Genomic DNA, 14808 nt, shown 5'->3' on the forward strand with positions numbered 1-14808 from the left:
TAACAACAAAATCCTTGTTGACGTTAAAACATGGTTAAACACACAAGTCAACAAGGTGAGTTTTGTTGTTGTGTTGACACAGACAGCTCCAATAAGAACACAGAGCCTTTAAGAATATAGTACATTACACAAGCTAGCATCTATCTCTGATAAAAAGTTATAATGCAACAAGTAAAAAGTGACAAACATGGGGTATTGCACAAAACCACGATGAAGAATTAAACCGTTTTCCCCCAGTTTTCCTAGATTTCTTATTTCTACTGCAATAACCAACACTCGCCCGCTTACGGTGTAATATGTATGTAGCTAGTGTAGAGATCATGCCTTTTTTTCTTAAGTATTAGTTAAAAAAAGTAAACGGATTTTATTAAACAACCTCCTCTAACATCATCACGACGTACAGGGACGGCCCATAAATGTCCACAGTCACACTGGACCTGCCTTAACTACACTAATGACATGCACAGTAACATCTAGTGGAAAAGCATAAAGCATTTATAGATTTAATAATAACACACTTAGGCCGCTTCAAGCCACCAGATGTCGCATTAGAGAACAAAGGCAGCAACAGGAACATGTGTAAAATGAGATAGACATCTACCTCTTTTTGTCGTCTGGTTTTTACCAAAGACTATTTATCTGAACAAGATAGTTATCCTGAACTTCCTGTCTGTAGACTAACCCACAGCTGAGCTTTAGAGCTAGTTTGAAAAGGCCCTGTCGTTTACCGTCTCTTCGTCATCTCAAATGACGAGTCATATGACCTTAGGATACTAGAAGCAGTTGTTTGAGCCTGTTTCTACACACTGGAGTGTCTCTCTGAAGGTAAGACAGCTGTTTACCGCAGCATTTGAACAGCGAATCGTCACTGAACTGCTGTGAACTAACCTAATATCAGTGAATAAACTGTTAGGTAGGCTATCTAATCTTATCATGTCCATTAGCTCATAAATTACGGTTTACTGTTTGATATGCAGCTTCTCTTTATAAACACAAGTTGACGATTTTACAACATATCTGTGTTATTGTGTAATGTTTTTGGTGAATGTTTAGATTCATTTCTAGGGTTTCTTTTATCCAGCAGGTTCTACAAAATGCTGCATTTGATCATAATAAGCCTCATAGCTTTTGTGTCTGGCAAACCATGTGGTGAGTATGTTTTTTAAATCCACCTTCAACAATGCTAAATCTGTCTGGGACTGATTCACTCAACACTCACTGATTTTGTAATTATGTGCTTCACAATCTGGAATGGCCTTCATATGGGTTGACACAATGGACAAAAACTGTCAAATTAAGAAAGTTGGTACCCTTGTGATCGGTGCTGGATGGTAAAATAGGATATTTGCAACTTGAACACAAAAGAGCTTCCAGTATCTTTGTTTCCTCTGGTGACTGCTGATGCTGCAGTTTTGCTTTTGCAATGATTCAAAAGTTCATATTGATGTCAGCGAGTTACTTTTTAGGTTTGTTTTTTATGTCTGTGATCAGAATTTCTGACGCTCGTCTTTACCTTTTATATATTTCAAACCAGACACTGAAGGATCCAACAATGAGCTGCTCCTGACACTCAATAAGAATCTCCTTCGCTCTTTGGAGACACAGGAGGGTCTCCCCAACCCCAGCGTGCACTTGGCCTTACGACTTTCGAACTACCACAACCTTGCCAAGGAGAGTGAACACCTGAACAAACTGAAAAATCATTTGCACAGCGACATACAAAAGTAATCCACTGTTGACAGGTGTCATCCTATTTTAAGTCTGATGTGTAATGTTTTTCTTTGATGTTCCCATCTTACCTTTATTCTCCTGTGTCTGTCTTAGCTCCCTCTCTAACAGCCAGTCTGTAGTTGGCCTCTTGGCTCTATACACTCTGGCTTTAAAATCTTCGTGCTATGATCTCAACTCAGTGACCTTCACTGTCAGTGAGAACAATGAGAATCTGCTGACACACTTGAAAAAGCAAATGGAACAAGAAAAGGAGCATATTGCCAGTAGGTTTTCCTTTACCCTTTTAAAAGTTGTCATAAAAACTGCTCACCATACTGTTTTACACTGTGCTACAATATGAGGTAAAAGGTTATTCAGTGTAGCCATTTTTCTCAATAGAAATCAAAAGAAAATGTACTTTTAGATCTCCACAAAAAGGATGCGGTTATTATTATTATTAGCTACTGCCTAAAGGATCTATTTTAGTTTAATGATTCTGACTTTGAGTATGAAATCTTGGTTTAAGAGTAGTGTAGACTAACTGAAATAAAATTTGTAATGAAAGAAAGTAATATTGTTGTAATATTGAAGAAATTAATATTTTTTATGTTCTTGAACCTTGTTCTGTGGTCATGTTTTACTATAATTTTGTTTCTGTTTTTTACAGTTAACCACCGCCCTTTGACCAACTATTACCAGTACTCTCTGGGTGTGCTTGCTCTTTGCATTAGTGGCGTCAGGGTCAACAACCATGTCAGCAACAAGATCATCAAGGCAGTAGAACATGAGCACTTCAAACATGGAGATGCTGAGAGTACTGGTGAATAAAACCTGCCTAAATGTTTCTTAACTATTAAAGTATATTAATCAATTAAATATGCAGCCATGCGTGCATCTCAAATCCTATGATAAAAGTGATTAATAAATTATGGAAATGTAAAAACCATAACATAACAATACTAACTAACTAATTCAGTCAATTCAGGATAAATTACTACACCCAAAACACAAAAAGTAATTTTTGTTTTACACTCACACAAAGGATAGACAGTAAATTTGAGTAAAACTACTGTAAGGTTTTGTGAGCTGTATTTCACTTGTCACTCATTTCACACAAACTTGCCACAGTGAGGGTCCAGGGTAGGAACATGTAGTCCTTATGGTATTGGTTCTCTTGAAACCATCACATTTGTATTGTAGATGACTCCAGTAGTCTCACTCGTGCTTGTTGTTCTCTAATCAAACTCTTCCTCTGTCCGCCAAATCTTCATATGTTGTCCTCCTCTCTCTGCTTAGATACCTATGCTATGGCTGGAATGGCGCTCCAGTGTGTGAAGGACGCAGGTTCTCATGTTCACGGTGCTGATGAGCTTCAAACCGCCCTCAGCAAGATCAAACAGAAAATTCTAGCTGCTCAGAGGACTGACGGACATATTGGCAATGAGTTCAGCACTGGCCTTGCAGTTCAAGTAAGAATCTCTCTTTTTTTTCAGCTCCCATTGTCTATTTTACTGTGTTACATAACAAAATCGTTGCAGCTTACCTGTAATTATTTGTTGTGATCAAGGCCTTATTGGCAATGGGCAGCCAGGTTGATGAGTGTGCTGCCTCAATGGAGGCCATGAGGGCAGATGCCAGAAGCAACACATACCACAACCCCATGGCTATATCTCAGACTCTGCCAGCTCTCCAGCAGAAATCCTACCTGACAGTTAAGAACAAGAACTGCCTTCACGAGGATGGTATGTGTAACATTATTTCTACCCTCTAGGTCACTGTGATATGTCTGTAATGTCACTGTTTTCATCTTCATGTTCGCCTTTCTACAGACACTCTGGTGCTGGAGCCCATAGATCCTGTGGTGGTTACACCGAGTGAGACTAACGTGGCTCTGACAGTGGAAGTGGTGACGTCCAGTGGGGCAGCTGCTGTTTACTCTTTGGATGTGCCAAAGGGCAGCTCTCTGTTGGAGGCTCTTCAACTTCTCAAGGGGAAAAATGTTGGCTTCACGTGAGTTCATATAATTCCTGTGTGCCTTTCAGATTTTTTTTAAAAAGTCCTATATGAATGCCTATGTTGAGTAATATTTGATGGTGTTATACAGGTTTGAGACAGAGTCCAGCATGTGGGGACCTTTCTTAAGTTTGGTGAATGGAGAGCAGGCCAGACAGAGCGACCGCAGATACTGGCACCTCTCCTCAAATAGCACTGCACTCAGTGAGGGTGAGGACACACACATATTACATTGTTACTTATTAATAGAGCAGCATATTTAGGTAATTGATCTACTGCCTCAACTACACTTTGTTAAAAAAACTAAATCCAAATGATTATTTCCTTCCTCAGGTGTCAGTGATTTCAAGATTGAAGCGGCCCAAAAGATCATCATCACAAACAAAAGCTACTGAGACACAGTCACTGCTGACAGAGTGAAAAGGATCGAAGACTTCAGTCATTCCTACGTTTTTCTGTTGTTTCTATTAACCAATGATTTTACTTTCAAGTAGGTTATGGGAATATTCTGAAATTACTATGTCAATTAAAAAGGTTTTTGACAATGAGCTGTTAAATGACATTATAGAATGTGATTCTACTTTTTTTAAAACAAATAAAAAGTTGTAATGGAATGAATGAAAAGTTTCTTAAGGTTTGCATTTTTGTGAATTTCGAGTGACATTTTATTATTAGATCACAGATTTATTTTGTTAGTTCTTTGAGATCCTTGAGATAGAACCTCTGATGTCAACAAAATATTAATTCTATTTTATTTATCAGTAATAAATATCACTGATAATAATATATATTATAAAGTGGGAATATGTGTAGCACATATTTCCTTAAACACATGGGGGGAATTAAAATTATTATGTTGTGAATGTGAATTTGTTGTTTGCCTCAAATTGTCGCTCAGGGATTTTAAAAGGCTTTTATTGCGAAAGTACAAAGCACGTGCACCGGAAGAGCTCTTGTTGCTAATATTTGTAGCATCGTAGCACACTTTTCTTTATTTAAGTAATTTCATGTCCCGGGACCAGCTATTCAAAACGCGAAAGTGTGACAGCGACGAGAACAATTCGGCCACTTTTATTAATATAGTAACAGTTACTTATAAACTAATTATTCATTGAGGAGATGAGGAGCTAGCTACACGAGGGTAACTCAGTGGTGATGTCTTTTCTAATCTGCTTACTAAGGTTAGCAAGCACCAAGTGACACACAGATAAATGTGAAAACCCATCTGTAGTTATTCTCATACCTGTCATGATGTTAACTCTATATCGACGCGTGAACCCTGTTAACAAAATTAAAAAACTAACAGGTTTGACTCGGGTCATCGGGTTTGGGCACAATGAGCCTCCTGCTCAGGGGGAAGCAGGTAACACGACCATAACACAGGCAGCACATGAGTTTAGTACTATGGCTAATGAGGCAGACTCCATCAGTCGGTCATCTTCAAGGTGTCTGTCAAGTAACACGTCAACTCCAGATGGAAATCCTCGAGTGAAGAGAGTTTCTATCGAAGGCAACATTGGTAAGATCAAAGTGTCTCCAGTTTGTATCAGACTGACTCTAATCACATTCACTGCTGTGGTCTTTAGTGTTATAAGCTCTCTAAGATCCGTGTGTTATGTGTCTTGAATTTCAGCTGTTGGAAAGTCAACTTTTGCGAGACTCCTGCAGTCAGCTAGTCCAGACTGGGAGGTGGTGGCAGAACCTGTCAGCAAGTGGCAGAACATTGAGAGTGGGACAATGAAGGTTTGTTGATTCCCTGACCTCGAAATCATTTTCCAACAAAATAAATAGAGCTAATCAGTTCTAGCACCCCTGCTTGTGTCTTTGACAGGGGACATGTGCATCGTCCCAGACAGCAGTCAGCAACCTGCTGCAGATGATGTACCAGGACGCTCAGCGCTGGTCGTACACATTTCAGACATATTCATGTATGAGCCGGCTGCGAACACAGCTGCAGCCTCCTCCAGCTCGCCTGCTCAGCTCAGAGGGAACACCTGTCCAGGTGTATGAGCGCTCGGTCTACAGTGACAGGTGAGGGAGCCGGGGCAGGGCAGGAAAGTGACAAGGAAATCAGCTCAGGAGAACTCCAGTTTTGCATATTTTAATTAGCCATAATCACCCCATATGGAGGAAGTGTTGTTATTTTTGCTCTACTTGATTATCCACAAATCAGCGGTTATTGTTATTGGTTTTGGTGTTGTTATTATCACAGTTATTCTCAGGCTCAGAATAAAAGAAATTGAAATGGGTCATTAAGTGAACGAATGCTAAACTTGACTTTTTACTGTTAGATACATCTTTGCTCTCAACATGTTTGAGCTGGGTTGCATCAACTCTACAGAGTGGGCCATCTACCAGGACTGGCACTCTCTCCTGATGGAGCAGTTTGGACACCAGGTGGAGCTGGAAGGCATCATCTACCTCAGAGCCCTGCCACAGGTTTGCACATGAAATATTTCATGTTCCCAATTCCAGACAATACAATGTTAAAGAAAAAAACAGACCGTTCTTGCACTGTTTTATCTTGTGGTAACTTATATAGCATTACATAATTGACAAATACTCTGTTTCCTAATTAAACAGTACAGAGACATTGTTCATTTGTGTATCTTGCAGAAATGTATGGAGCGTTTGCAGCGTCGGGGAAGGTCAGAGGAGAAGGGAGTGAAACTGGATTATCTAAATAAGCTGCACATTCAGCATGAGAGGTGGCTTGTTGAGAAGAGCACAGAGTGAGTGAAATGAATAACACCAGAAGTGGGGCAACCATTGTATTACAGGATGTGCTGCTCAGATTCTTTTATGACATTCACCATTTAAAGCACCTCTCTTTTTCAGATTACATTTCGAGAAATTGAAACACGTGCCTGTTTTACAACTTGATGCCAGTGTGGAGTTTCAGAGTGATCCAGATGTGCGGGAACAATTTGTCACAAAGGTATGACTTAATGTACAAAACGTATGTAATAATAACCACACAGGGGTGCTGTTCTGATATTTGAGACTTTTTTGTCTTCCTTACAGTTTAATCTTTGTTCTAATGAGAAGTCATTGCACAGGCATATTTGTGTTTCTCTGATCTGATGTTTGATGTGTTTCTTATCCACTGTGATTCTAAAATATCTTTTTACGCACAGGTTACGAACTTCTTTAACAATTTATAAGAAGAAACAACAAACAACAAACATAAAGTCACCAGTCAAACCTCATTCTGTCGAGTGTGTTCACTGACATAGAACTACGTTTCATCTAAGGAAACATAGAGTAAAAGATTTTCTCTTTTTAATGCTGCTGCTTTAAAAGCTGCTGTGGCCATGGGATCATACTACATGAAACTGAGTTTTGTCAGTATTCAAACGTGTTGTCTTGAGATTGTTGAATCTTTTTTTTCTGATTGTTTTAGAATCACTAGATAGTTAATGTTACTTTGCTGTTTGTTCAACTTGAATTACAAAGTACTGTTTGTCTTATAGTTCATATATATTCACATGTTTCAACACTGGTCAGTTACTGTTTTTCTATTTTGTGGAAGTCATAAACTAAATCTCTGTCTCTACTATGACCATTTGGAACCACTGTGTACTGAACATTATACAGTTGTGTGCATGTCACTGTTTTATACGTTCCTGGCTGGCTGGAATAAGGAAATAAAAGTTATTGTACTTGTTCTTTGTTAATAAATGCAAACTTATTTATTAATTTTTGTGGTGTGTTTTCTGTTGTATGATTTAAGACTTTTTTACTCCTAGTTTCTGTTTTTCTAGAAACACACTTCACTACTGCCACTGTTACTGACAAGAAAGGTGCTAATGACTGTACGACATGTTAGTTGTTAGTGGATTTCTACATTTCAAAAGGATTAGGCTCCTGAATGAATATTAAAAGCCAGAGTAGTTTGACCGGGACAATGACCTTGGCTAAATGTTTTCTTTTTCCTGTCCCTCTGATCTTCTCTGATGATACAAGGGGCTGTTCAGATGCCTGGAGTGGTCAGGGGTCATCAAAGGGCAGCTGTCCACTATAAAGGAGCCTGTCTGGAGCTCTGTCTGCACATAGCATCATTTCAGCTCAAGAGCCGCTTGAGGAAGGAAGGAGATCTTTGCCTCTCTTATTTTTGTTTTGTGAACATTTAGTGAGATACAGTTTAAAATGGAAGCTAGAGCCCTGACAGTTTTCTGCATGCTTTGCTCTTTTGGAGTTGTTTTTTGTACTAATAGATTTCAAACAGGCCTTGAGGCCAGTTTAGCATTCAGAAATATCTCAATTAATCATCGCAGCAGATACCCTCTGTACATGATGCAGCTGTACCGCTCCTTCAGGTCTGCTGATTCCTCATCGATAGCTGTCAGCACCGTTACACGAGGCGAGAACCCATCAGCACACAGTTCTGACTCAGTTGTAAGTCTGACGGCAAGAGGTGAGTACACAGTCTAATAATGGCTTTTGAGTGCTTATATATGTGTCATTAAAACCTTGCTTCATACTGTATGCTCTTGTCTCCTCAGTGTACTCTATCCTTTACCAGTCTGTGTTATCGGACCCCCCCCACCCCCTTTTTTTTTTACAACCCAGCAAGTGTCAAAATGCTTATTCCACTTTAAAGGCTTTCTCTGTTTTATGTGAGAGAGTGTGTATATTAGCCCTCAGACGTCCTTGCATCAGGGGGGTGGGGGTGGTTTCAATACACATCCTGTGCTGTTCACCCTCCCACCCCAGTGTATTGACATTTGTCCGGGGATCTGGTTTTCCCAGAATCATCCAGACTCCTGTGTGTGAATTAAGAGTTATTAGTTACATGTTTTCTTTCATTTTTAGGTTGCCACCAAGTGGGTGAAAGATGGACAGTCATATTTGACATGTCATCCCTCTCTACTAGTGAGCTGGTCCAGCTGGCAGAACTGCGGATCAGACTACCAGCTTTCTCTGCTTCTAAAAATGCCACCGTGGATTTATATCACTCCCAGAAACACAGTTGTGATCCAGAAAGTGCATCATGCCAGGACGAGTACCTTTTCTTGGGGAGTTTACACACATCACCCAGCAGCACAAAGTCTTCCTGGAAGGTTATTAATGTGACTGCCCTGTTAAAATACTGGCTGTACCAGGGAGATGGAGTACTGAGTCAAGAGGCCTCAGGACAGTCTGAAGCAGACCATGGGAGTGGTGCTGAAGAAGAAGAAGGGGACGCAGCTGGCAAGTCCTTCAAGAATTTGAGACAGAGGCAAAGAAAAATAGACCATTCTACCACAAACCGGGTCACGATGGTTATCTTCTCCAAACATAACCCTCCCCAGGAAGGCCACGCAACTTACAGTCTCATTCATACTGTGGAGAACTCCAAGTATGTGACTGTAGAGAGAGACCTCAGCGAAAGCCAGAGTCGACGTCACAAAAGAAATCGAATGGAGAGGCTGAGAGGGACTGGTGGAGCAGCACCTTCTGCTGCTCCGGCAGCAGAGCCGGTCCAGAGGCCTCTGTGTAGGAGGGTAGACATGTGGGTAGACTTTGACCACATCGGCTGGGATGAGTGGATTGTACACCCTAAGCGCTACAATGCATATCGCTGTGAGGGGGAATGTCCTATACCACTGGATGAGACCTTCCATCCCACCAATCATGCTTACATGCAGGTAAGATGACAATTGGATTTTAAATCCCATGTAACCCTTCAGAATCTTAATCAATCACATTTTTTCAGTAGTTGCCAGTCTATTAATGTGAGTTATATATATTTCAGAGCCTCTTACTGCATCACCACCCTGGAAGAGTGTCTTGTCCGTCCTGCGTGCCAACACGCCTCAGCCCACTTTCCATGCTGTACTACGAGAATGATGATTTGGCCCTGCGGCATCACGAGGACATGATTGTTGAAGAGTGTGGCTGTCACTGAAAGCATCATGGACAAACACAGGAGCAACCATTACCAGAATATTATCTTAGATTTTAATATAATTGTCTCTTTATTGTCTTTATGTAAACATAAATGTAAATATTAAAGTTCCCAGTCATGGCCTGTTAAGATGTGACTAGTTTCAACCGTTAAAGTTGAACGACTCAAAATCTATTTCATCCACACTGGGTGGTAAACAATATTATTTTCTTTAATGATTGAGGTCCAATATGCAAATGTTAAATGTTTGATCTATTTATACACGATCATGTATATTTTGTACATAAAATATGAAAAATATATTAAAACATTATATTTTAGTAGCACGTGTGAGTGTGATGTTTTAAATTCACTATTGAAATTGAGAAATTAAAAAATTATGTACTTTCAATCTGAATTTGTGAAACATGAAAATAAATGTACTAGAATATAGACATTTAGGAAACCTGTTATAATATAAATTTCAACCTAAAATATTTAAGTGCTATAAATTAAGTGGTATTTATGTTTCAACTTAAATTGAAAAGCTTTTGTTTGCTTGTAAGGTTTAAAACTTTAAGGCTGAAGATTTGCAGTTGTTTGAAAAGTACAGAAAAACCAGTATTGATAAAATTTACACGTTATTATACAGAATTCCATTGGATTAACAAAAACCACAGCTCAGAGGTTGAACCTGCTCATAGATACTCGTCTTCATGCTAATCCCATTCTTCTCTGACCTCTCTGACCAGCTAATAGTTTAGTGTATTTGCTTTCCTCACCTCCAATCCACATCTTTGCCTGTGACTGTGCAGCCATCATCAGAGATCATTAATGTCTTCTCTGGCCTTTTTTGTTGATTGCGGTCAAACAGACACGCCGAGCGAAACAACATAAAAAGCATGTTGATGGATGGATCAGTGGGGGAGAGAAAAGCAGTGGCACTTCATTTTGTTTATTTTGTTGAGTGGGGGTGTCAGGAAGCAGAGGTGACAAGTGGAGGTTTAGACTCAAAATACTTGAGCATGTAGGGAATGGGGGAGAGTCAACACCTGAACTCTGAAGCTACAGCAGGACAGGGTGGACAGGAACTGTCAGCTGAAACTGTTCAATCCACACTTTCAGAAGACAAGCCCAGACTGAGGTCTCTCGTAATTTTCAGTTTAGTCAACTAATGTTATTATGCTCAAATAAACAACAAAGACACATTCTTGGACATCCTTTTTATATCACAGTAAACAGAATATCTGGACTGTCTATCAAACAAAACAAGTCATCTGACTGAGAAACATTTTTACTAACCCACCATTTAAATAGTGGACAAAATTATTTCTTTTATTTATTTCATAATGAAAACAGTTGCAGGCCTAATGACCAAATTAAGTGAGAGGTCATTTGCAATATAGAAGGTGTGGTACAACCTTGACACTGTTGGTACAGAAAACACAACACACGGCAGCAGCAGCTTGGTGTCATCACATTCATGTGTCACTTCTTACAGTTTGTACATCCTGAACAAACCAGAACCTGTTGGTCAGGCCATTGTATGGTCTCGATCTACCAGAAATAACTCTGAGTTAATAATGCTCAGCCACATTTAAAAAATGCTATTATGATCATTTCAACACTGATTTTAGTTTGGCTCGTATTTGTGAACATTCAAGACATTTTGATTAATTTATACCTGTTTAACCTTAATCAAGGTCACAGAAAGCTGAAGCCTCGAGCAGCTTGCATCTGTAAAAAGCAGGGAGAGACACTATAAAAGTTCCATTGCAGGCTGAATACAACTCATTGATAAATGTTGATCATTTTTTGTCCAGTCTACCTGTCTATCTATCTATCATCTTTGGAAAATGGAAATACACACAGGCACAGTGACCAACGGTGCTGCCAAATATTATTCTTTTGGGATGTCCTGGCATATCCATTTCATTAATGTGCAGTCTTCAAAGGGTGAAGCCTGGTAAATCACTTTGCAATAAACGCATTGAAATTAAAAGAATGTCGAGCATAGAGAAACAAGGTTTCAGCAACTAAAGTGGAAATGTTCAATGGAGGGACAGACTTTCTCCAAGCTACGTACAGTTGTATATTGACCTCCTTTGAAACAGCCCACTGACAGAGGTTATCAGCTGCCAGCGAGCACCTTGAGGAATTCCTCTGATATGAAATGTGCTGAATCTACAGGGCCGAGAAGTGTTACAGGCTGCGACTGAGATGTCAAAGATTTATCACTTCATAATGTTTATTAGGTTTTCACCTATTTTTATATTTGAACTGCAAAGAACTACATTGTCTTCATTGTAATAAAGAATATGGGGCTATAAGTTCTTAGATTACTGTAAAAAAAAAATCCGCAGACAGGATAACAAAAAATCAAGGCACACAGAGAAATATGTGACAGAACAAAGGTGTTGTTTGCTCTCATGATATTTGCTTTAATGCATTTTGGTCACTGTACAAACAGTGTGAAAATCTGTTTCAAAATTAAATCAACAAAATTGTTTTACATTCACTGAATGACACTTCAGGTGAGAAGAACTTGTTTTAAAGAGCATGATCGCCAAATTATACAGTATCTCGAACATTTCAAGGCAATATCTGGAGAGTGGTGTCAGGAAATGTGTAAAATAAAAGCTCGTCAAGTGACAGGAATGGTTAAAAATTCAGAAAGTGATCTTTATTTTCATTGTTTCCACTCAGTACTGAGGGATGAGGCTTTGTTGGTGTAATACGTATCAGTGTTAATTTTAAACTTGTAGCCACTATAGGAAGGCACACTTTGTCACACATAAATCAGGTTTAAGCATTGAGGCAGACAGAAAAGGATTTGTTCTGGGCAAAACAAGCAAACAGAACTGACAAGGACAGAAAAATACTAAAACACTGTGGATCCTACAGGAATGAATAGTGGAAAAAGAGAAGGTGCTCCTCTCTTCACAGCATCTTGTTGGTTAATGTTAATAATTGCTCCAGCTCCGCCTAGATGTCCATTTCGAACTGTGCGTCATCACCTTAAAAAGACAAACAAACATATATCATGAGGAATTTTTAACTCATTCTATAATAACTTACAACAATATAAATAGGACTTAAAAATAACAAAAATGCAACTGAAATGAATGTAACTAGATTTAAGATGAATACATTTACAATGCTTTACATCTAATATAATAAGATTATATATAAGCTCTATATATAAGTTCTTATGTACTTCATGTCGCCTGGGCTGCAGCATATAAATCAATACCTCAGTAGCACTACTGTTAGATGGTACTTGTCTGTCTACTTTTGCATTGCACTGCTCTTCACTGGTGTTGTGATGCAGGTTCAGCTGAGACTGATCAGTTGCAGCATTCAAACACTAACAGACTTTCCGACTTCTGAAAAGTCGTGTGTCCTCTCACACAGCCCTTTGGAGATCCCTCCTTGCCTTTTTTAACAAAACACATGGCACAACCTTTTAGCATCCCTCAAAGACAGGAATATTACATCAAAGTAAAAACTTTTATAATTTTAGCTAACTGTAAACATAACATATGATTTATCAGAGTCTAATCAGTGTGTTTAATGGCAACATAAATTTAAGTTCAAATCTTGAATCTTAAAATAATAAGGAAATATTTCACTCCAAACCATGAGTGAGGATGTAAGTCATGCCCCTGTGATGCGTGTCAGAGATGTCAACATACCGGTGTTGTTGCTATCAGGTTCAGTGGTGTTGTTATTGTTCAGTAGTTCTCCATTATGAGCCTTTTCGCCGATGTCTTTGGAGGGGGGACTGGTCACCCCTGGAATGTTGGGCAGACCTCGCGGAGGAGTCTTGGCCACCGGAGACCTGCGACACTCCAGCAGGAACTTTCGGTCGTAGATGATCCGGGTACCTTTTTTGTAAAGGAGGTGGGAAATAAGGGAAAAGAGAGGGCCATCTGAAATACAGCACTGCTACAGTGAAAAACTGAGCACTAGAAACTGTGACAAATAAAATAACAGAATTTGACTGAATAGATAAATAAGTAGTGTTCAAACATAAGGGACACCATGCAATTTTTAACATCGGACCTTCTTATACTGTGGCAAGAGCCTGAACAGTGTGGTTGACATTTAAAGAATTACCAGTACAGGAGAAGTAGTAAAGACTTTAACATACATCAACACACACAATCCACTCGGGGGACGCTAACATAACAATTTGAGCAATGACAGCCAGTCCAAACATGGCAAGGACTTACTGTTTATAACTAATATTTATGATGTCATGATTACGACTTGACGAGCTACAGATGCAACAATTAACACTGCGGAAAATGAATCCCGGTGACGTCACAACGAAAACCACCAATCACAGCTGTGGTTGTCGGTGACGTAGCGTGGACAGTCGATGTCGCTAAGGTTTAAACAAAGATCAGCTGATACGATCCTCCACGAAAAACAGAAAACAGATCCCTTTAAAAAGAGAAAGCAGCGGTATAAACAATTCGCAGCTCACACGGCCATGTTCACATTTACATTACTGCCTAACAGTCGGTTATTATTTTCGTCTCTTCTCTCTTATCTGCCAAACGCTTACCAGCTAGCGTTAGCATTTAGCCTGGTGACGGCTAGCAGATGGTTCCCCTCGGTAGCGTTTGACAGCAGCTGACCCCACGGGGCTAGAGCTGAGCCCCCTCTACGCGCACGTATAAACCAGCGTTTTACTGCATATAAGTATACATTTGTGTGACCGTAGCATGACATATTTTCGGCATGTAAACAGTACGCACCACCCGGGGTCGTGCTGAAGAGGGTTCCTCCGGGAGTCGTGGAGTAGTCATGGGGCATGTGATCCGCGTCGTTGACAGTCACCGTCCTGGTCGACGGGATGGCCTTGGCAGTGGCTTTCTGGCAGTCAGTAGACATCTTCTCTCAACTCTAAAAAACTAAAACTAGCTATCTAAAAATAACATGAAACAGGCAGGAAAAAAGTCTCGGTTTGACCAAACAACAAAGCCACGCCGTGTCTGTTTCAGATATTGCTTTGGCTCAACAGGATGGCTACTTTCGGATAAATAAAAATGAAGACACCTTTTTCATAAGTGCAAATGATGAAAGGTTGTATCTAAATTCGTCATATTACAACACGCAGTGTCCAGGTTCTTTGTGAAAAGGACCTGAGCACACGTTCCTCCGCTTCTCTGCATGCACGCAAAACAACACACGGACAGACAGACAGA

At 39.7% G+C, this 14808-nt stretch overlaps 4 protein-coding genes across 5 annotated transcripts; 3 read left to right on the forward strand and 1 right to left on the reverse strand.

Annotated features, from left to right (window-relative positions):
• Nucleotides 1-666: 666 nt before the first annotated feature.
• Nucleotides 667-4351, forward strand: tcn2 (transcobalamin II). Of its 2 annotated transcripts, none has more exons than XM_026343440.1 (10): nucleotides 667-825; nucleotides 1085-1149; nucleotides 1535-1724; nucleotides 1825-1994; nucleotides 2378-2530; nucleotides 3007-3179; nucleotides 3278-3452; nucleotides 3540-3720; nucleotides 3815-3933; nucleotides 4057-4351. In XM_026343440.1, the coding sequence occupies exons 2-10, from the start codon at nucleotides 1095-1097 to the stop codon at nucleotides 4116-4118; spliced, it is 1278 nt and encodes a 425-aa protein (XP_026199225.1). In that variant the 5' UTR covers nucleotides 667-825; nucleotides 1085-1094; the 3' UTR covers nucleotides 4119-4351. The 2 variants fall into 2 exon arrangements, with proteins under 2 accessions (XP_026199225.1, XP_026199224.1); XM_026343439.1 differs by having other exon boundaries at nucleotides 669-825; nucleotides 1082-1149.
• A 319-nt stretch (nucleotides 4352-4670) lies between these two features.
• Nucleotides 4671-7404, forward strand: dguok (deoxyguanosine kinase). The gene is made up of 8 exons (XM_026342566.1): nucleotides 4671-5076; nucleotides 5119-5242; nucleotides 5357-5466; nucleotides 5555-5754; nucleotides 6015-6162; nucleotides 6340-6455; nucleotides 6562-6661; nucleotides 6861-7404. Exons 1-8 carry the CDS (start codon nucleotides 4972-4974, stop codon nucleotides 6885-6887), a joined length of 930 nt encoding a protein of 309 aa, XP_026198351.1. The 5' UTR covers nucleotides 4671-4971; the 3' UTR covers nucleotides 6888-7404.
• A 468-nt stretch (nucleotides 7405-7872) lies between these two features.
• On the forward strand, nucleotides 7873-9613 carry spaw (southpaw). Its single transcript, XM_026343921.1, has 3 exons — nucleotides 7873-8140; nucleotides 8539-9353; nucleotides 9461-9613. Exons 1-3 carry the CDS (start codon nucleotides 7873-7875, stop codon nucleotides 9611-9613), a joined length of 1236 nt encoding a protein of 411 aa, XP_026199706.1.
• Nucleotides 9614-12007: 2394 nt separating this feature from the next.
• Nucleotides 12008-14808, reverse strand: LOC113151353 (eukaryotic translation initiation factor 4E-binding protein 1-like). Its single transcript, XM_026344302.1, has 3 exons — nucleotides 14359-14808; nucleotides 13288-13479; nucleotides 12008-12609 (listed from the first exon to the last, which is right to left on the reverse strand). Exons 1-3 carry the CDS (start codon nucleotides 14492-14494, stop codon nucleotides 12578-12580), a joined length of 360 nt encoding a protein of 119 aa, XP_026200087.1. The 5' UTR covers nucleotides 14495-14808; the 3' UTR covers nucleotides 12008-12577.

The sequence above is a fragment of the Anabas testudineus genome, chromosome 9, assembly GCF_900324465.2.
Source record: "Anabas testudineus chromosome 9, fAnaTes1.2, whole genome shotgun sequence".
NCBI lineage: Eukaryota > Metazoa > Chordata > Actinopteri > Anabantiformes > Anabantidae > Anabas > Anabas testudineus.

Coding starts and splice junctions, on each gene's coding strand:
- tcn2 (XM_026343440.1), top strand. CDS start 1,095: ATGCTGCATTTGATCATAATAAGCCTCATAGCTTTTGTGTCTGGCAAA. Junction 2,531..3,006: donor TGGAGATGCTGAGAGTACTG/GTGAATAAAACC, acceptor CTCTCTGCTTAG/ATACCTATGCTATGGCTGGA. Junction 3,180..3,277: donor GCACTGGCCTTGCAGTTCAA/GTAAGAATCTCT, acceptor GTTGTGATCAAG/GCCTTATTGGCAATGGGCAG.
- dguok (XM_026342566.1), top strand. CDS start 4,972: ATGATGTTAACTCTATATCGACGCGTGAACCCTGTTAACAAAATTAAA. Junction 5,077..5,118: donor ACAATGAGCCTCCTGCTCAG/GGGGAAGCAGGT, acceptor GCAGCACATGAG/TTTAGTACTATGGCTAATGA. Junction 5,467..5,554: donor TTGAGAGTGGGACAATGAAG/GTTTGTTGATTC, acceptor TGTCTTTGACAG/GGGACATGTGCATCGTCCCA.
- spaw (XM_026343921.1), top strand. CDS start 7,873: ATGGAAGCTAGAGCCCTGACAGTTTTCTGCATGCTTTGCTCTTTTGGA. Junction 8,141..8,538: donor TGTAAGTCTGACGGCAAGAG/GTGAGTACACAG, acceptor TTTCATTTTTAG/GTTGCCACCAAGTGGGTGAA. Junction 9,354..9,460: donor CCAATCATGCTTACATGCAG/GTAAGATGACAA, acceptor TATATATTTCAG/AGCCTCTTACTGCATCACCA.
- LOC113151353 (XM_026344302.1), bottom strand. CDS start 14,494: ATGTCTACTGACTGCCAGAAAGCCACTGCCAAGGCCATCCCGTCGACC. Junction 13,480..14,358: donor CTTCAGCACGACCCCGGGTG/GTGCGTACTGTT, acceptor TTTACAAAAAAG/GTACCCGGATCATCTACGAC. Junction 12,610..13,287: donor ACCTGATAGCAACAACACCG/GTATGTTGACAT, acceptor TGTCTTTTTAAG/GTGATGACGCACAGTTCGAA.